This window comes from Melanaphis sacchari, unplaced genomic scaffold, assembly GCF_002803265.2.
Source record: "Melanaphis sacchari strain LSU unplaced genomic scaffold, SCAv2.0 Contig393_pilon_pilon, whole genome shotgun sequence".
NCBI classification, from domain to species: Eukaryota; Metazoa; Arthropoda; class Insecta; order Hemiptera; family Aphididae; genus Melanaphis; species Melanaphis sacchari.
Window position 1 is genome coordinate 1 of NW_020271249.1, and position 22226 is coordinate 22226.

At 25.8% G+C, this 22226-nt stretch overlaps 1 protein-coding gene across 1 annotated transcript; it reads right to left on the bottom strand.

The window, feature by feature from the left end:
- Nucleotides 1–10955: 10955 nt before the first annotated feature.
- LOC112597173 (activated CDC42 kinase 1) lies at nt 10956–21637 on the bottom strand. Its single transcript, XM_025343111.1, has 11 exons — nt 21240–21637; nt 17389–17510; nt 17043–17305; nt 16779–16970; nt 13953–14175; nt 13569–13871; nt 13266–13504; nt 12651–13180; nt 11868–12580; nt 11263–11399; nt 10956–11168 (listed from the first exon to the last, which is right to left on the bottom strand). The coding sequence occupies exons 2-11, from the start codon at nt 17488–17490 to the stop codon at nt 11072–11074; spliced, it is 2799 nt and encodes a 932-aa protein (XP_025198896.1). The 5' UTR covers nt 17491–17510; nt 21240–21637; the 3' UTR covers nt 10956–11071.
- Nucleotides 21638–22226: the final 589 nt, after the last annotated feature.

Consider the following 22226-nt stretch of genomic DNA (forward strand, 5'->3'; position numbering starts at 1 on the left):
AATTAGTTTGATTGAATATATTACATATTCATGATGGCGTATAAGGGACCTGTTCTCCCGGTGGTATAGTCTTTTGCAGCTTACCTATACTTATTATATACAAACCTATCGTTAAAAATTTTTAGGTCCCTATCGGATTTTGTTTTAAAAACTGTATAAAAATTTTATGGGTTGCAAGTTTATGTTTAAAGTCGTATACAATTATTTGATGGTTTTACTTTCAAAGTTGACGCAAGGTTTTGTAAATTTCTTTTTTGAAACTTCATACATTTCTTTATAGGTTATATGTTTACAAACTACAAAATTGGGACAAATTATTGACAGGTTATGTGTTGTGCGTCCAAAACTGGATACAATTGTTTTTGGGTTTCGTTTCTGTAACCAGGTACAATTTGCGAGTAGTGTAAGGTAAGATGCTTTGTATGTGGGTTTCAATTATTGAATAGGGTAAAATTTTTTGTAGGTTACCCATTTTTACTCCCTCAATTATGAAATGATGTGATGGGACTTGAATTTAATATAGAAATTATTAATTAAACGTCTTGGCATAATATTAATAGTCATTTAAAATCATTAATAATCTGTAATCTTTGATTATAAATTAGCATTTTTAACATATTCAAATACACACATGCTTATTTTGGGTTCGTATACCTTTAAAAAAAAAAAATTTGAAAATTAAACTATTTATGTTACATAAAAGATGATACCCTTTCCCCGTTTACGATTATTTAAATTCAATGCTATTCTAATGCTAAAACTATATCTAATATATAAGTAAAACATGGGTGTGTATTAGTATATAATAATAGGTATTGATACCTACTCTATAACAGCGGTTCCCATACATGGACCATGGACCGTAAACAGCGTGGTACTGGGCTTTGAACCATATAATATTAACATTACTAAAGTATATATTTAAAATAATATTATTATATATTTCTTTACACAATTAACGCCATTGAACGTTTGAATGTAGTCCATTTATTATGAATAAACGTACCTACCTATTATTTTTCAATTATTGTCATTTTTATCATATTTTACCGTGCATGGTGTGATGCATGTGCGGATTGCTTAAAATTACACTTCAAAACTCGATTGGCTTTTTAACAACTTATCTGTATGAACGAGCTTTTTCTACATATTTTTTTTTATTTTATTTTTTTTTGAATATAGAAATAATCTGGATGTTGAAAGTGATTTTAATCCAGATATTGACTCTCTCGTGGGGACAACTGACAAGTAGGTAATGCCAAAACTTAAAAATCACATTTAACTGTTTAACTTGTGATTAAGTGGAATAAACAATTATATTTTTGATTCTTCTATTGCTAATAACTAATACGTAGTATATACATATATTTATTATACATGTATACGTTTATAGATATACTATAATTGGGCCTCAAATATTTTTTTACAGAATTGGTGATCTGCACAAAGCCATGCTATAGGGGGAGTGTCAAGGAGGCCTATGCTCGAGTGTAGATTTTAAGGGGGTGCCAAATAGTTCATTACCTATCGTTATAATTTAATAATACTATACAGAAATATCTTAACAAATAATGTCCAAAAAAATATAGTTTTAATTTCAAAAATGTTAATAATCGCAATCATATTCGTTATATTGTTCATATTGTAGATTGTAGGTGTGTACCTAGTTATTATCAAATTATCGTATTTTTTATCTTTATTAATTAATCTTTTGATTCTGCTGTACCAAGCTATTTAAAATAGTATGACCAAACTACATATTTATCAAATAAAATTCAAAATGAATTTATATGTTTACTGGGTTTAAAAGTAAGAAAAGAAATTACTTTTAGAATAAAAAAGCAAAAATTATATTAATTATTTTTATTTTTTTTTTTTTTTTATTAATTATTTTCTATAATTTTTGATTTTACTCTGGATACTTTTTATAAAGATTAATTATATCAAATTATTAGATATGTTACTTAAATTAATAATAAATTTAAAATTGAAGAAAGTATTATTGATTTTATTAACACAAATAAAAAGACTGGACTTGGAATAGTTACTGATATACTTCAAAAACTGTAAGTAGATGAACTTAATTTTAAAAATTCCATGGACTGTAGTATGATAATGGTGCAAACATGGTAGGAAAATACCAAGATGTACAAGCCCGACTAAAGAAACCAATGAATGTGCCAAATTTGTCCCTGGTGCTGCCCACAGTCTTAATTTAATTGGTGTACATACTCCTAGTGTATTGGTAAAAATAATTTCATTTTTCAGCTTCGTACAAAGTATATTTAACTATTTTTCCAGATCAACAAGTCGATGGAAAATATTAGTGAAATTTTTGAAAATAACTTTAATAACGCATAGTTACACAAGCTGAGCATCTAAATATAATGCAGTTCATTCATTATATTGTCAATTTGAGGTAGTGGTGAAAGCTTCACATTAAATATTTACCAATCCAACTTATTTGATAACGGGGTAGCTACATCAGAAAGTATATTAAAACAACTTAAATAAAATGTTGAATGTCATATTTGAATATCAAATTGATTGCGTAAATAAATTATTATAAAGTTCAAAAAAGACCATTGGTCAAGTGTCAAAAATGTTAAATTCTTTAAATATTTTTCTTCAAAAATGCGTGATAATGGAACTGAACAAATTAGAATTTGTGAAAAAGTTGGTATTAAATCTGAATTCAAAAAGAAATGGATAAAGTTCATCGTATGAAGATTTTTCTGTAGATCAATTATTAACAATGAAATTCTTGATAATAATATGATAGCTGAAATGAAATGGAATTTTGAAAAATATTTGTTATATCTGATGATTTTAAATTCCGTTCTGGCCATTCACTATCTGTAACGCCAGTTGTAATATTAAAGTTTAGCTGCACGCTAACATAAAAATAAAATGCGATGAAGATTTTATAATATAGGCCCAGAAATAATTAACGAAATAAATTTTTTTAAATATCAAGCAAAATAAATACCTATTACAAGATGTATGAAATGTAATTTTTTAAATATTTTAAATGTAATAAAATCATATAAACTTGATTCGATTTGTTCAAAATTGGTAATTGTATATAGATTGTATCTATTACCATGCCTGTTACTGTCGCATCTGGAGAACGTTTCTTTAGTAAATTAAAATTAATTAAAACATATTTACTATCAACCACGTACCAAAAAAGATTAACTAACTCAGCAATTCTATTAATTGAAAATAAAATTATAAACAATATCGATTTTGAAGACGTTATAGAAGATTTTAATCAATCACACGTTAAGGAAGATTAAATTTTTAATCATATGTTATAATCATACTTAAATAACAAATATTATTTTGTATTATTAAATAATTGGGTGCAGTATTGCACCATTTACTGACATCTAAGTTACTATATTGATTTACAAAAATGTTTAAAAATGTATCAAAAAATATCAATACAATAATATAAAAAAAATAAAAAATAGATTAAATAATAAATTAATGAAGGGGACGAATATTTTTAATTTTGCTCCAAACGCCATATTATGACAGCACAGTTGTAGTCAGAACTAAAAAGGTTGGGAACCGCTGCAACTCTTATATAATATATAAATTAATAATAAATATAATTATTGACTATGATATTGTAAATATTTAGGTTAGACAGATAGCTATTGAAGCTGAACTATTAAAACTACAATAATCAAGGATTTTTTTAGTCTATAATAGTATAACAATTGAAATAATTAAATATTACTTACAAAATAATGCTCAAATGTTTTACAGAACGCAGACTGGACAGCTGATCCTAAAGCTATACAATGTAAAAAAAAAAACTCATGCACAAATTAGAACCTAGACATATTATAATTACTTTAAAAATACGAAGGTAATAATCAAGTACACCTTATAAAAATGTAATATGTGGTGTTTTATACACATAATATAAATGCGATAAAATAACAATAAAATATACAACAATTTTATCTATGTACCGATAATATGATGTAATTTAGTTCACTAATATATAGAAACCTAGAAATAAAAATACAATTTACGCTATTTTACGAATTTCAACACTATATTGCATAGCAAATATCAAAAAAATCGGATGTGTTGCCGGTCGCCGATAATCGAAATTTCGAATGATGAAGTGGTGAGTAGCGATGCGTAGGAAGCGACAATTAAATAAAATAATAATATTCAGTGGCGAATCATCCGGGCATGCTCAGCATGCGTCGCATGCTTAGAAATCAAAATTTAATTAATAAAAATACAAAAATTATTTTGCTATCAATAATATATTACGTATTTAAAAAAAAACATAATGTATAACAAAAATATCATCTATATCTGTGTTTATCTTTATCGTAATATTTAATGATGGAATATGCAATAGATGTGCGCGCAAGCTATACGACGCTTATTATCCCTGTGAAATGTCGAAATCTGCTATACTAGCAGCCGCGGTGCTAACCACTCAGGGCATGTTTATTCTGCTGCGCTTCGCCAATGTCGTCATTTACATAATTTACGTATACGAGTAAATAACAATTTTTCTTTGTTTAATTTTATTGTACTATTTTTTGATATCCATTGTTTAGTGTAGTTGCGTTTAGTACTTTAAGATAGGCGTGCGCATGGGTGCAGCAGATACAGCCTAGACTGCATCTGCTCTATCTATAACGCCAATTTTTTCTTTTTAGTTTTTCTGCGTGTTCGTGATACAATTATGTATGTACATACTCTATATTTAAAATTAAAACCATGATAAAATAGATATTTATTTTTAGTGTTGACAAATATACAATTTACCTATATTGGCTTTGCTAAAAATGTTCCTTAAAATAAAAGTTATCAACAGACATCAACAAAATAGAAATATGTGCTGCACCTAATCGGTAACTCTGCGCATGCCTATGTTCTTTAATACTAAAATAAAAATATTATTTTAGATAATATTATGGCTATCGTAGAAACTGAATGTGTTATAAGTGACTTGATTTCTTAACCTTTTTCAAGAAAACATTTTTTTTTTTTTAAACAAGTGAAATTATAAAAGCCGGTACCTTGTTTGGTAATCCCTAATTTTACAAGTGGTCATATTTCACAAAGATAAAAAAGAGAATATATTTGATATTTTAAAAAGTATTAGAAGATTTAAAAATGAGCCCTGAATTTTACCATTAAGTAAAAGAAAAAATTCGTTAAAAAATAATTGCATCATCAAACTTACAAATGCATCTCAATCTCTTGTCTGAGTGGTATGAAAAAATGGCGTCTCCAAATTAACCAAAATAAATCGGTACACACAACGTTCACGCTCAAACAAGGCATATGCCCAAACATTACCCTTAACAACATACCAATTCCCACATCCGACACGGTCAGATACTTAGGGCTAATACTTGACAAAAGACTGACGTGGAAAAACCACCTTCAATCCAAAAGATTATCCTTAAACAATCGCATGCGTATTCTCAGACCCCTGTTAATTAGAAATAAGCATTCCCCTCTTAACATCAAATTCTAATCTACAAATCCCTTCTCAAGCCAATGTGGACTTATGGACTACAACTATGGGGTGCGGCAAAAAAATCAAATATTAACAGAATCCAAACATTCCAAAACATTTCGCTCCGACGTTTATCCAATGCTCCCCCCTATATCTCTAATCTAGCCCTTCATAACGATCTCTGTATGAGAACAATAGAAACGGAAGCACGCATTTTCTATACACGTTTCCATAAACGACTTCAAACCCATACAAATCCTCTTATAAAAGACCTTTCTATCCTCACACTCCCAGGAAACCCTAACCGTAGGTTAAAAAGGAAGTGGTGCCGTGACCTCTTACAAAACTACAATGTCTAACTCTCTGAAAATATAACTAAACATTTAAAAAAAAATTATCATTAGCCAAGAACCACTAATGGGTGGTTGCTTATTCAAAACTATCATGTTCTATTACTCTTATCATATAAACTTATTGTGCTTAAATAGTATAGATTGTTTATACCAAATAAAAATAAAAAAAAAAAAAAAAAAAAAAAATGTGAAGGTAATTTGTTTTAATTAAAAGAGTATTATTTAAGTAAGTGCTATTATGTAAAGGTAATAAATAAAAATCTTATTTATAAATGAATACAAATTTGTGTATTATTTATTAATTATAAATTAAATAAAACTATTATTGAATCGCCGAAATCCTCTAATCACTGAATATTATCTAATCACAGGTGAACTTCTATTTCTAAATTTATTAAATACGTGTAAAGCTTATATAATTATAATATGCTACAATAAAACTATAATAAATACTATAAATAATTTAATAAGTCAATATGTTATATACCCTTTACTTCTACACGCATTTACAAAATACATAAAATTATCTTACTTAGATTAGGTACTTAGTTTAACTTAGCTGCATGTACTGTCTAAACTTACATAAAAGTAATTTCTTACCTGAGCTGGCAATAACTTTTCTATAGTGTACGTTCAACTGTACATTGAAGTATAGGTACATACATACTACTAAAACTATTTTGGATCTGTGCTCTGAACCATTGCTGTTGATGATTTAAAACTGCATTCATTGTTTATGTAGGTATGCACTTATGAAGTTAAAACGGTATTATGATTTATATTTGAAATAAAAAGAACAAAAATAAACAAAGAAAGTTAAAAATAATTGCAGACAACTTTTATAAATTACGAATAAGAATAGAAATCGAAAAAACATTAATATTATTTATGAAAATAAAAACTGATGTTTATTATTGGAATGTTTCTAACTAAATTAAAATAATAATAATAAGAATTAAACAATTTATTTATTCTTTATATTTATTAAAAGAAAATTAATAAAACAACAATATTCAGCCAATATATTTTATTAACATTTATTACAAATTATAATATAAATAGTACTATAATACTTACTAAATAGATATAGACGGTATAGCTGTTACTTACTAATTCTGGAATTGTACATTTCGCAATGTGTACAGTGATTTTTGTACACAGTGCGGACTGTACAATGTTGCTTTACAAAGTAACCAAGTAATTAGATTATATAAGTTACATTATTCAATTTACGATGTATAAAACAATCATTGTACAAATCACACTCTAAAAATCACATTTTAACGACGAAATTAGAATTTTTCATATAAAAAAAATATTATCATATCCACGTACATTGACTTCATTAAATTAAAACATTGAATTTAGGTTTAAAATACTTTTAATCTTTTTAATCAACAGTTTTTTTAAATTAAAATTATTTTTTACTGCACTCAATTAACTCATTTTATTGTATAACCACATTAACATACATTGAAATACTGATACTGCAACAGTGCAACATACAAAATCTACAAAGTACTAACGACTAATCTATACTAAAGTTTAAGTTATATTACTGGACGACAGTATTGTAAAGTCATTTAAATACACTTAATCACTTCTATTGCATTACCTATACCTTTACAATTATGTAGACACCACAAGTACACAAAACGTTAAAAAAATAATTCGTAGGAGATAATAATACTGCAGTACCTATACTAATAATATATATGGACATACACGATGTACCTTATGATCAATTTTTATTTTATAGTAGGTAGTGATGATATACAATATTTATTAGGAAAATACTTTTGAAAAATAATTATTATAATAGTTATTATATAACATAATATTATAGGTACCTAGTCTAACGACTCCTAACCTGACGGTGCCCGGCAAATACAAATTCGTAGTAGATACCTACTTATCTAAAATAATTAATTAATTTAGTTTTTGTTTCAATATACCTACTTCAGTTCAATCGCTATATATTATCTAAACAGATACTTACTTAAAATATGTGAAAATATTATTAAATTTAAGTAGGTACTTCACTGAAAATTTACTACCTACCTACCTATACTTATCTATAATTCTTAAGAAATTAAACAAAACATAAAGCATTATATTAATATTAATTATAGAAAATTTTGGCCAAACACGTAAAATAATCTAGATGTATTTAAGAAACTATAGGTAGATAAGCGATATTATAAAATAATAATAATGCGTACCTAATCGTAATGATTTATTATAAAATTGGTGATAAAAAAAAAAAAAAAATGCTGTCATATTATTACGTATATTTTTTGTTTAATAGATACAGATATCTATATCTCTACCTCCTTAACTAATTAATAAAGGTACTACATACCAATAGAATAAAAAGGGATATGTCAATATTAAAAAAAACTTTAAGACGTAATAGCAAATACTGGAAAAAACACCATCTAATATACCTTATGGCGTATAATAATTATTATTAATAGTACCTAGTGATGTGATATTTATTTATTTTAATTTTTGGAAAAGAAACAAAATATCTTTTCGGTATTCCGTTTACCAACAAGGTATCCACCGTCCTATCTATTTTTTTTTCCATGTTTAAATCGACGACATCGCGGAACTACTTTCATAGATATTTCTGCAGTCTGTACCATCGTTTATTGAAAAAAAAATAATAATATATTATTATTAATTTAATATAATATGCTAAGTACCTATTTAAATTATCGTACATTTTAATATGCGTTAAAAAATCTTTCCTAATAGCTTAAAGAATAATTATTCGAAAAATTAATACTTACCATTTTCCTATATACTACCTATCTACTCAAAAGCTGATCCTTATGACTTATGAGTTGTGACCTAATAAACTATATTACCTATTACCTAATACGGTTGCAAGTTGAAAACGATTTTTAATGATTATTTGTAGCACATTGTTTTCATGGAGAAAAATTAAAACACAAGTATTTATCAAAATTAAAATTAGGTGTGAACATTATGTCAATATTTGCCAGAAATGCTGTATGGCGTAAGTACATATTGGCTTTTAGGATTGAAAATTCATAATTTCAATTAGTTATTTTTAATATTAGAGTTCATTCGTAGGCACACTATGATTTAGTATATATTATATTTTTTTATAACAATACCTACCAATAATGTTTATTTAAAATCAAATCAAATAAAAGATAACAATGTAGCCTGTAGGTAGTTCTGAGTTTAGTAGTTGTTTTAAACACATTTTTTTTTTTTACAAGTAGGTAGGTAATAATAAATTATTAGTTTGCATTTGTGAGAATTCAGTTGCAATTCTTATCATTGTAATAAAATTAACTTTGATTTATTTTTATTTTATAACTGCTGAACTCAAAAATGGTATTAAGCCATCAAAATGATTCACTATTTTATAAATAACAACAGATACTTTGTTATAAAACAACTATGCATTGTAATTACAAAAAATCTAAATTTTTCATTTGTCCAATAGTAAGTACCTATACTATATACAAATAAATTATGATTATAGCTCTCTTAGGACTTAATACATTGTTTTTAGTATGTAAATATTAGGTAAAGAATAATAATTTATTGTTGTCATTGTTAATGAATATTTAAGTTATGAGATATAGCCATACTAAAAAGGTACCTATAAAAAGTATGAATTAATACATATATGCTTCATTAGTATTTTCAAAGATGAAGTAAAAATCATTTATTGTAAATATCATGTTATTAATCTGTCCCATCCCACCACCATTGAAATTTTGGTATGTCAAAACCACTATGTAGCTACAAAAATTCTATTATAAATCATTATAATGCATTTTTAATCATATTCATTTAACAAACATTTTAAATACATAAAACAGAAACATATATAAGCCTATAATATTATAATTGATATTCTTATTTTACTTTTTTATTTTAAAAATTATTAGCAATAACTAGTTAATATAATAATATATGGTGTGAATTTTGTTTGACAAATTATAAACAATAAAAATATTTAATAACAATTTTGTTTTGTAATATCAATATATATATATATATTTCATTAGATTTAACATAATTTATAATGCTGGTACATTAATAGGCGAATTCGAGTAAATAATACTGTCAGATGAAATTTAAGGATAGTTAAATTACAAACATTAACATTGGTTTCAACATTAATAATAATATAAAAATAATAAATAATAAATACTTAGATCATTAAATGTATAATACTGTAACTGTAAAAGCCTACAACTTTATTATAAACGTAAAATTGTATTAGAGTAGATTTTTCGATTAGGTGTAAATAGTATATTAAATTAAAACATTACAAATAACAATTAAAATATTTCTTTTACACTGATAAAATAATAAAAAAAAAAAAACATCTTGGTTATCTGAACATAAATAAAGTGCAGAGAATACAAATACTTATTCTATGCAGCATTAGAGTATGCATAAATTTTAACTGCCAACAATACTAGATTCAACATGAAATTTTTAATTATGTTTAATGAATTTGAAAGTTTAATAATTAATATAATACATTTATTATATGAGTAATTTGTTCGAAAGAAGTTAAATACAAAAAAAAAAAAAAAATTGTTCGCTTAGACAATATTTATACTATGTTAAACATATTAGTTAATTTAAATACAAATATGAAATAAAATACTGAATTGGGGCACAAATTTTAACATTAAATAAATAGAACAATTTGATCGATACTGATTTTTTTAATAAAGTCCATTAAATAGTCGTTTGTGATTAATAATTATACAATTTATATTTATTCGATTCATTTAATGTCTTATTAGTACACAGATTTTGAATAAAATGAATTATTAAGCATGCTAATGAGTTTATATAATGAATATTTTTGTAAAACAAAAAATTAAGACAAAATAAAGATTATTTAAGAATTTAACAAAAAAAAAAAAAAATTAGAATAAATACAAAATTAAAAGTAAGTTTTGTGATGATTTTGATTTTTATACATTTATCTAAAACGATAATACTAATATACTGTTATTCATAATTATATTTTTTGATGGCTAACTATTATGTAAATAACTTTTATCACAGGTATACTTAATTTTAAAATATATAAACTATAATACACAAATTGAATAATTCAACAGTAAACATTTTCCTTGGGCAAAAATAAAATAAGATTTCTTGATACTGGTGAACAAACTTATTCTTTCAATAAGTGATGGGTTCATATAGCATCACATAGAGTAGAAGCAGCTTCTTCCACATTCCAGTTACAGTTGTTCAAAGCAGTAACACAAGCTTCTCTGGATGCCATTCCTAACCTGAAAATACCAGTTATAATATAATTCAATAACATTAATTTATTAAACTGTATGCTTAAATGTGTGTCACCATTTTTATAATTAATTTACTTACCTTAAAAGATTATTTATTTTTAGATATTTTATACTCTCTTGGAAATTCCAACATGTAGCTTCTAAAGCATCTAAACATTCTTCTTCGGTTACTGTGTGATTAAAATAACTACAAAGCTGAGATACAGAAGAATCCGACTAAAATATAGTTATTAATAACAACAGAACAATAATTTTTTTTTTTACATGTGATGCCTGCATATGCTATCCCTGTCTAGCAAAGTATGAATTACAAAGTAAATCTACATTAAATAGAATTTATTTAGTATTGTTGGTTTTAATATTGTAGAAAATGTATCTATAATAAAAGTTTATAATATAGTAAGAATATTATCTATTTTCTTATTGATTATATTTTATATTTTAATAACAAGCAAATTTTAAATATGTAAAATAATAAAATTTAAAAACATTTAAAATAAAAAAATAAAATATAATCTACAATAGATGACAAATAAATATGATAACTTTATTTATAAGTCAATTTATTGTTATAGTAAAACTAATATATAATAAATTTAACTGAATAAAAATTATTTTGTTGCAAGTTTGTAAGTTAGAAACAATACAAGCATCACTTCCTTTAATTATTATATTACTATTTACCGTATTTTGCTCTGGAACAATTTGATACATGTTGGGAGTTTGACTATAGTACCTTGACAGATCTACTGGTGGACTATAGTATGGCGAACTATAATTTGAGGCAATAGTTATATTATCAGTCTTGACATTAGAATATACATCATTTCTATGATAATTGGAAGCTAAATTATTTGTATTTTTATGCGATGTTATATCGCTTATACACAACTCTTTGACTTTATTTTCGGCCATATTCAGGTTGGCTGCATACATTGGATCTGAATCATACTTAGAAACGAATAATGACATATCAAGTCCTGTTGTCGAATAATAACTAGATGCATTTGAACCATTAGTGGGATTATTTATGGAGCTTGAAGGTCGAGGAATAGCTGAATTTAAAAGTTCTGTATTTAATTTTTTTGGAGCTGCATAAGGAGGGGCCAACACAATTTGACTGTTAGTGTTGGCAAGTGCTTCTTTTTTACCTAAACTTTTTTCAAGTTCAGCAATAAAGTTCATATCAAGTTTGGGTGTATCAGTCAAAACAGGCTCATTGGATTGTAAAATGTGTGTATCAGAATAAGAAGGACATTTTTGAACAGCATCAGTGGTAGTCTCAAAAATAGAAGTATCAAATGGATCAATAGGTTGTTCAATGGATTTTTCGGAAGAAAATAATCCACTGACATTTGAGTATGTGTGATTATAGTTAAAAGATTCAGAATTATCAGCTGAAAAAAAACCATTCAAATAATTAGACAACAGCTTTGATTTTACTTAAATAATTTAAGAAATACTAACTTTCTGCAACATCAATTGGTTGATCGAGAATAGATAAATTTGAATTGATGGATGAAGAATTACTGGTATTATGGTTTATTGGTGGAGGTGTACATCCGTCTAAATCAACCAAAACATGGTCACCATTAGGAAGTTGAGGAAATGGACCAGGAGGTCTACCAGGAGCTGGTCGTAAACTTCTTTTACGACCATCTGTAAGCTTGGAGTAGTTAAATTGTTTGTTTGATGGAAGTATAGATGTAAGCACAGTGTTTTTAGATTTTTCTGCTTTGGATCGTACATTTTTTTCAACTAGATCTGAATTTTTTCGACTTGGTAGTATAGGAGGACCATTTTCGATAACTTTTAGACGACCTCCTAATAAATCTGGTGGCTCCATAGGGTTGTTCAAATAAACTTGATCAATTTTATCATGAAATCCCCAATTTTTTCCACTGGCATCACCATGATGACCAGTATGAATGAAAGAATTTCGAAGAGGTTTGCTGATATCGTCTGATGCTTTTCGTCTCATTGGATCAACTGATCGTCTATATAAATGTATCAATTTAATGTGAATAAAAATCACTTGTTACTACAAAGATATATTAGATAATAATATAAATTATACTTTACCTAGCAAAGTTCCCAATTTGAAAAGTTCTTAAATTTTGTCCTTTCCACCAGTAATGATCAGGTTGACCATCAATTACAATAATTCTATCACCTACTTCTATTTCTAATTTACTTGAGTCATCACAAATTTCAGTGGATACTGAAGCTGATGTAGCTTTAACAATGTTTGGTGAGTTACTCTTTAAATAATTTCTAATACTTTTAAAACTTGGGCGTTCACCTGGATCCAGAATCCAACACTACAGGTAAAAATGAAAATATTTTATATAAATTTAAAGAAATAATTTAATATTGTCAACTTACCTGCTGCATTAATCTATATAAATTTATTGGACATGCTTCTGGTTGCTCTAAACGCTGACGTTCTCTAACAAGTTTGGATAGTACTTGAGAGGCATCAAGACCAGCCCAAGGTTCTTCACCACCAGTAAACATTTCCCAAAGCACAACACCATACATCCATGTATCAGAAGCATGTGAAAATTGTCTAGTACGTAAACTTTCTGGTGCACACCAAGGAAAAGGTACTCTGCGCCGTTCAGTCATAACATAACAATCTTCTTCCATTGGTAATAATCGCATAAGTCCAAAATCACCAATTTTTACCTAGGTTATACAAAAATGTTATTTGTTAATAGGATTATAATGTTCAAGGTATAAACTATAGTAATAATAAATAAAGAGTACCTGGTGAGGTGTAGTAAGCAGTATATTTCGACATGCTAAGTCTCTATGTATACATCTTTTTTTCTCGAGATATTCCATACCAGTAGCAACTTGTAGAGCATAATCCCATAGATCAGTAATCATAATATGGCCACATTGTTTTCTTAAATAGTCTCTAAGACTACCTAGAGGAGCTAATTCAGTTACCATCATCATTGGCTGAGTTAAAACAATTCCATACAACCTAAACATACAAATTAGATTTAACATTTCATAATGAAATCATACATAAGAATAAATGTATAAAAAAATTAATTATAAAAATAAATATTTATAAATAAATCAGTACAAAATATCAATTAAAATCCATTAAATATAGTTTAAATCAATAAAAGATATTATAAAACAATTTAAATAACAAAGACTCATTGCAGATTTCTTACAATTTTAAACAAACAATTAATGTTAGACACAAAAAGTTCATTGAAATAAATAAAGATAACATTAAATATCAAAAACGAAGAATAATAATTGTCTGTTTTTACAATAATACTCAAACTTTACAGATTATTTAAAAACTGATAATTTATTATTGTGTTACTATTATAGTACTATTGTAACTGAATGAACTATTGCTATACAAGATAAGTATCTATAATATTTTGTGTTCTAGTTACAGTTGCAATAATATTGAAAGTAAAATTATCATCTTAATAGTGGTTTCTATTCAAATATTGTTTATCTGATAAATGCTAATCTAAATCGCAGTGAGTCAACAAGTTAACATTATATCTTTTAGTTAATAGCAACAATTTTAAAAATGTATAATAAGAGGGAACATTTTACTTATATAAAATAATTTTAAATGTATACTATATTGTTATCTAAAAACAAGAACAATTTTGTGGAGTGTAACAAAAATTGTAATGCAAAACAATACACATCAGCGGAGAATATTGGTTTTTAAAAAACAAATGATTGGATAAATCATGAACCAAATAGTATTCAAACATTAAATAAACCAAAAATAAATAACTCTGTACAAAGGAAATAAATTATCATTTTCAGAAAGATAATTTATTAACAAGTGAAGAAAAATGTTAATACTTTGAATAATTTTACAGATAAAGATGTGATACACATAGGTAAATAAATAAAATTATTTCTTATTCAATGAGCTTATAATTTATCATAATTCATAAATAATATAATATATTAATTGTTAATTTTAAAATATATAAAATGCCAATAAAATAACAAAAAAATATTATATAATATATTAAAATGCCTATTTTAATGTCAAACTACTCATTTTAAGGCAAAAATATTAATTGTATTGAATTAGAAAGATTTACACTACATTTTTGGATTAACTTTTCTCCCTCTAGATGAAGTGAAAAATTTGTTTTTGAAATTTATTGTTGTAAAATTTATGAATTCAATAGTTACTGAATTAGTTACTATTAAGTTAATAAGTATATTGACTATGATATTTTTCCAACCTCACACTTGGTAGCTTTTGACAATAATGTTTGAAAAAAGAAAAATGGAAGTGAAGCTTTCAATTCTAAATTTAAAACTGAAAACCAATTATCACACCCCAACATATTTGTATTTTTTTAATGTGTCAGAAAAAAAAACAAACAATATTAACACATTCAAAAATAAATTTAGTAGTCTTGAAAATTAATAAAATCATTTAAAGTATTAGAAAATTGTTAAAAATAATATCTACAGTGGCGAGGCGTGAGTTTTTGGCTTGGGAGACATTGAAAAAAAATGAAACTAATACGCTTGAACTTAATAATAGAAAATAATAAATATATAAATTACTTCTAACTTGACTACCAATAAATCTTTTATATTTTGAATACCACATAAATTGAAATTTTCGAATTGATTTTTTCTCAACTCACAGCTGCCGTTAAATTTAATAAGGAACATGGTCTTTTATTTTTTTAATTCAATTTTTTTTTTTTTTGTATGAGTAATTATAATTCCGTTGTTTAAAGTGTCATTAATTAAATCATAGGCCATGAGGACAAATTACTATATAAAAACAACAAATGTTAGGAAACATGTACCTATCGGCTATCACGATTTGCAGGGTATAATGGCGACGTCTATAATTGAGAAAATAAGAACGGCGAGACAAGTCTCATAGCATTCATAGTAATGTGAGTGGTCACATTAAAATCCCCCCTGTACCCGCTCGCCCATAATTGAGAGACATTGCACTGTAACGTCTCTTTGGTATAATACCTTTTATAACATTTGGAATGACCTGTATAAATACCCGTATCGCGCTCAACTAATTAATTTTAAAAATTCTATAAGATTATAACGTCTATAACATATACAAAGAAAACCGATTTTAACAAATAATAAAACATACATCATATTTATAATATAAATAACGTTCAAATTAGCAAACATTTTATAAAACAAAATTATTTGTCTTGTGTCCTAATTTCTTAGTAGGGAGATAATGTATCATTGTCTCCTATGACGCTTCGCCACTGAATATCTAACAATATTTAAAAAAAGAATTTGATTTAGTTTAAGTGTTTTATAAAATCAGTATAGTTATAAATATTTTATTTTTATTTGTTGAATGTGTGGCTATCAATTTGTATTTTAAATGTAACTATCAATATTTAAAACATAATAATTGTATTTTCAACTGACATTTTGATTTTAATTTTTACATGTTTTGATCCTGATCGCAAATCAGTATCAACTCCAATATATGTTATCTATATTTTTCCCTAATAGTTTACCTCTTAATATAAATAAAAATTAATTTTCACTAAATACAAATTTATTTATAAATTGTAATTCAAGTACTTTATAAGATGCACATGATCTAATGTGTGCATAGCCTGAACTTCTTTGACAAAATCTTCAAACATTTGTGGCAATGATGGTACGTCTTGTTTTAACATCTTGACAGCAACTTGTACAATACGACCAGTTGAAGTGGTCCATTCTCCACGGCTCACAATTCCAAATGAACCATCTCCAATTTTTTCAGATAACCTACACATGATCATTATAATTAATATGTAATAATTCATAGTTAAATAATAAGATAAAATAATATTTATTTACTTTATATCCTTTTCTAAGATTAAACAAGTAAGTGATAGGGCTGTTGGTTGAGTAGATTCAGTTGTAGATGTATTTTTTTTTAGTGTCCCTGTTGAATGTTTGTTAGCTTGTGTTCCACCCAAAATTGATAAAATTTTATGTCTTCGCTCGGCACCTTTACGTTTTTTTACAGCTTCCAATAACCTTCGAGCTGCTGGTTTACTAATACCAATATTTTCCAAATCTTCTGGTTTAACATACTCAAAGTGAGTTAATCTGGTTATCTAAACAGATATTAAAAATACAATAAATATCAACATTATTTAAATAACAATATCCAAAAAATTATTAATATTTTGAAACTTACTTGAAGTTCTTCAATGATTCGATTAAAAAAATGTTCAAGTTGAACATCTAACAAAAGGCTATGAAGCCATTCTTTATCATCTCCATCATCGGTTAGTGCCATTTTTATATACAGTTAATGTCCTTTAAATAAGAAAAAAAATGTTAATTAAATAGTAAATTTTTAATACAACCATAATCTACCAATAATCTTAATGCATGACATGTTTGAGGAAAACACAATCTACAATTAATATGATTGTCATGTTACAAATTTTCTAGGACTGTACAGGCTTTGGATATAATATTTCATCATCCCAATAAAATTATATAGGACAATTAATTATTCCAGTCAAACTTCGATAATTTGTTAAAATGTAGTCTTTTACTGAACATTTCTAGTAGAAAAGTAATATTATTTTGATAGATGATAAAAAATCAAGTTAATTTAATGATAAACTCTAATTTAAACTTAATTTTATAGCTTGGTAACAATAATTATTGACAAATACTTTTTACTTCTGTCATCACTTATCGCTAATTGATTATTTTGTTGGTTACTCATTTTAACTAGTAACATTGAGTAAGTTTTTTTGCATAAACATATGTTGTAGAATGCTGACTATAGAGTGTAGTATTCCAGTAACAAAATAGAATATTAAAACTGGTGGTTGACCCTGGAGAAGTGGTAAGATTCTTTCCATGAAAACAAAACAAAAATGTTCATCCCGGTTTGAGTAAAATAAAATATTACAATACTAACAAGGAGAAAACAATACAAAAAGTATTACACTGTTAGCAACCTGTCATACTACTATTATGGAAACTGGACCATATCTAGCACTTTCCTGCATCTTAATACTAAGCTTTTATATATATATATATAAAAAAAAAAATATTAACTAGAAAGCAATTGCAAGTGTTGTCCATTAATAAGATATGAATTTCAAGTAAAAACCTGAAGTCACCGCTTTGAAATATTTAAAATATAATTTTTGATATCACAACTTAATAATACAAATCAATCATTACCTATTATTAATAATACAGTATAGAATCTTAATAAAATTTATTTTTCTTGGTTCTAGATAGTCAGTACAATATTAAAATAAATTTAATAATATTATGTTTATATAGTAACAAATATGAGGTACCGCATTGAAATTTATTATGTATTAGTAATTTATGAGTTTTTAAAAGAGGATTTTTGGACAAATTGACATATGGCCAACTTCAAAACATTTTTGAAAACCACCTGGTATAGTATTAAATAAAAATATTTTTATTAAAACTACTAATGTATTATTATAAGGTATATACATAATTGTGTCTAAAATGATCATATTAATTATCAATATAACTATATGAAATTGGTAATAATTAAAATAAATAGATCTATTATAAGCTTCTAATTAATACATATAAAATAATTAGAGTTTAGAATTTTGAACTACCTACTTAAATGGTAAAAATATACAAAAAATATAGATATATACTTAAAAATGTAAAACAAATTTAAATAAATATTAATTGAAATGAAATAGTATCCAAGTCTTGTATTTGTATGCTGCACCTAACGTTTAATATGAATTTTAACTATTTCAAAAAAAAAAATGTAATTAAAAGTAAAGCTGCCTTAACTATTTTGTCTACTATTATAACAAATATTTGACCTTGGTATTAAATGACTGATTAATAACTAAATTATATTGTTATGTAAAGAAGTAATTTGATAGTAATGTAAAAAAATAATGTTAAATTTAGATGACATAGCAATTACTAAAAATTCTATAAGACCTATTAGGTATGACTATACATTAAATATTTTTTCCAATAAACTTAGAATCTAACTATATAAAATAAACGGTGATATCAGCAAGGTATGGGTATAATACAAGGAAATGTTTATTAAATAAGCAATATTCCAACAAATAAAAATTAGAATAATCATACCTACATACATTTCATTAAAATTACTTTAATATAAGTAGGTATGATACAAAATGTACCCTATATAAGATAACAATAATACGCTTTAAACATAGGCATCAAATTTAGGGAAGACGGGGCATCGCCCACATATTTAAATTATAACTAAAGGTAAAACATAAAAATAGTATTTTAATTTTGAGTATAAAAATTATTTGAATATTATTAAGGCATTTATAGCTAATGAGTTTTAACATGGAAATGTTCATCAAAACAATTTATTGCCTAAATACGGCTAGAGATAAATACCATCACAATTATAACTTTATAATATAAAAATATAATTAAATTATGTACCTATATAACTAGTAGTTATTGAAATATTGATGATAGTTTTTCCTAGCTTTTCAATATTCAATGCTAATCTATTTGGTAAAAACTGTACATACTTAATCATTTTATTGGAAAAAATTGGAATAAAATCCTTGTACAGTAATTTTTTATTACCTTCGTGCTAAAATCTAAAAGTCGGTGCTTATGCCTTTAAATACTTTAAGATACACAAATACAACAGTTTTTATAATTTATTAGCTTATTTGAATGAATTTTGTATAATATGTATGTAACCATTTATTAAATACTTAGAAAAATACAGTGGTAAGCAATTAAAATAGATACCTTATATAACTCATTTAACAAAATGTATATGGTTACCTTGATGAATAAATTTATCAAAGATTAATACAATAATTTTAAATATTATATTATGTACAATTCTGTGATAAATAATAAGATAACATAAGCAAAACTAAGCTTTTTGATTTTCATTATAAACATGTTCTTTATTTATTATACTATACCAGAAAGTTATTGCTACCTATGATATTCTAATTCAATAACTCAACACTTAAAACGTCAAAACATCAAAAAATCAAAAATATGAAAATAATAATTATTAGGTTTATAGTGTAACATACATAACATTGATAACCCCATTCTAAGTACCAATGATATAGTATGTATTTTTTATTAATATTGTTAAACAATAATTTCCAGAAATAAAACTTATTTATACTTACCAAAAATGTCTAAAAAATATTTGCTCTCAAATATATTGATGTCAGTAGATACCTTAATCAATAACACAAATCTATTCTACAATTCATTTTCAGAATTTCATACAATATTTGTGAACATTAAATATAGTGCTCCGTTAAGTAATTTATATTATAATTGCGTTACTTAACTTAAATTTTTTTTAACTACTTTGAAATGCTAGATCTTTTACATATATGATAATATCAAACATGCTACTTCTATATACATTATTTTCTTTTTAACTATAGTCAGAAAGAACATCTATTAATGTAGATATTATAATTAACGACAACTTAATTTATAACTAATTTTTATAAACTCATAGATTGTAAATTAGATTTGTAATAAACATTTTTTTTTTATTATTATTAATATGGTATAATCCAATTAATCCATGTCACTCGTCTATCTATTTTTTTTCCTGTTTCAAGTGTCCAAAAAGTGCCTTATCTATATAGTTAGTTAGTAAGGTATTTTTTTATTTGTTATAATTTTAATTAGATATACACATGTACTAACCTAAGATATTATAAATTTAATTAATATCCAATTACATAGTTATCTACAGAGGTTTTTCTTTATTGTTTAGATAAATTTAATTTGAAAATAGGTACAAGTAATTTATAAGTAATGATTATGCAATAGGTACCTATAATACCTATAGATAATCTATGCAGACTGTGCTGTTGAGTAAATTAATTTCAATACTTTTACATAGTGTATCTGATGAAAGTACAAATTATTTGTTTAACTAAGACAAAAGACAAAATTTGACGAAAACAAATTAAGAATGATCACAAGCATACACCAACATGATATCATATTATGTATAAAGCCAATACGTACCAGTTTTAGACAATTATTTTTACAGCTATCGGATCATCGTAACAACTTGGATCTGATGAGTCAAACATCCTCAATAGTATTAGTTAAATAACATCATCACAGGACTTTTATTCATATAACTAACAAAAATCGGTAATATTATTACGAAACGGTCACTGACGACGAGAGTATTATTATTGTTGTGGACAGTGATGGAATAGCGGAGTCCGCGTCACGGTCAACGGACAACTCGATTAAAATTAAAATATTATTGTCGATACAGTTATACGGCGTATTTTAGTATCGGTTACTGGAGTCCGCGATAGGTACAATAATAATAATGTTATTGGTATACAATAGGACTTGGACACCAGGAGCAGCAGTAGCAGCAGTTGTAATATCGTGAGCCTGTTGCGAGTGGTATCGGCCGATGGTTGATAGTCGCAGCCTTGCAGGCGACTACTACAACCGATACTGATTAACAATCGAGCGATTTCGATGTTTACTATCGATAGGCGATGGATTACAAACTGTACTGGAATCACGATCTTGGATATCTATACTTTATTCTCCGCTCTATTCTATAATCTATACGGAAGAATAAATAGGACAAGGATAGTCCTCAAGTCGCGCTCGGTAATTGGGAACCTAGAATTAGCCCAAATAATTAATTGTTCGTGTGTTATACACTTATACAATTATATACGAATATTCAGAGTATCAGAGTATACGGCTACGTATTACGTGATAAGTTATTTTCTTTCAATGCGGATGTGCGATGTTGACAAACAGGAAATCGATTATGTGAAGGACGAATTATACTGTTTCGTTTACGCGTATAAACTGTAATATAAACGATAAACACTATAAAACTAACCAGCAGTTGAGAATTTAAGATTATTGAGTGATCAACTGCTACCAGCTGTCAAACGATACGAATATATGATTTACTTTGTTAAATTACGGTTGAAGTTTCAAATAATTAATATGTTTGTGAATAAAAGAAAC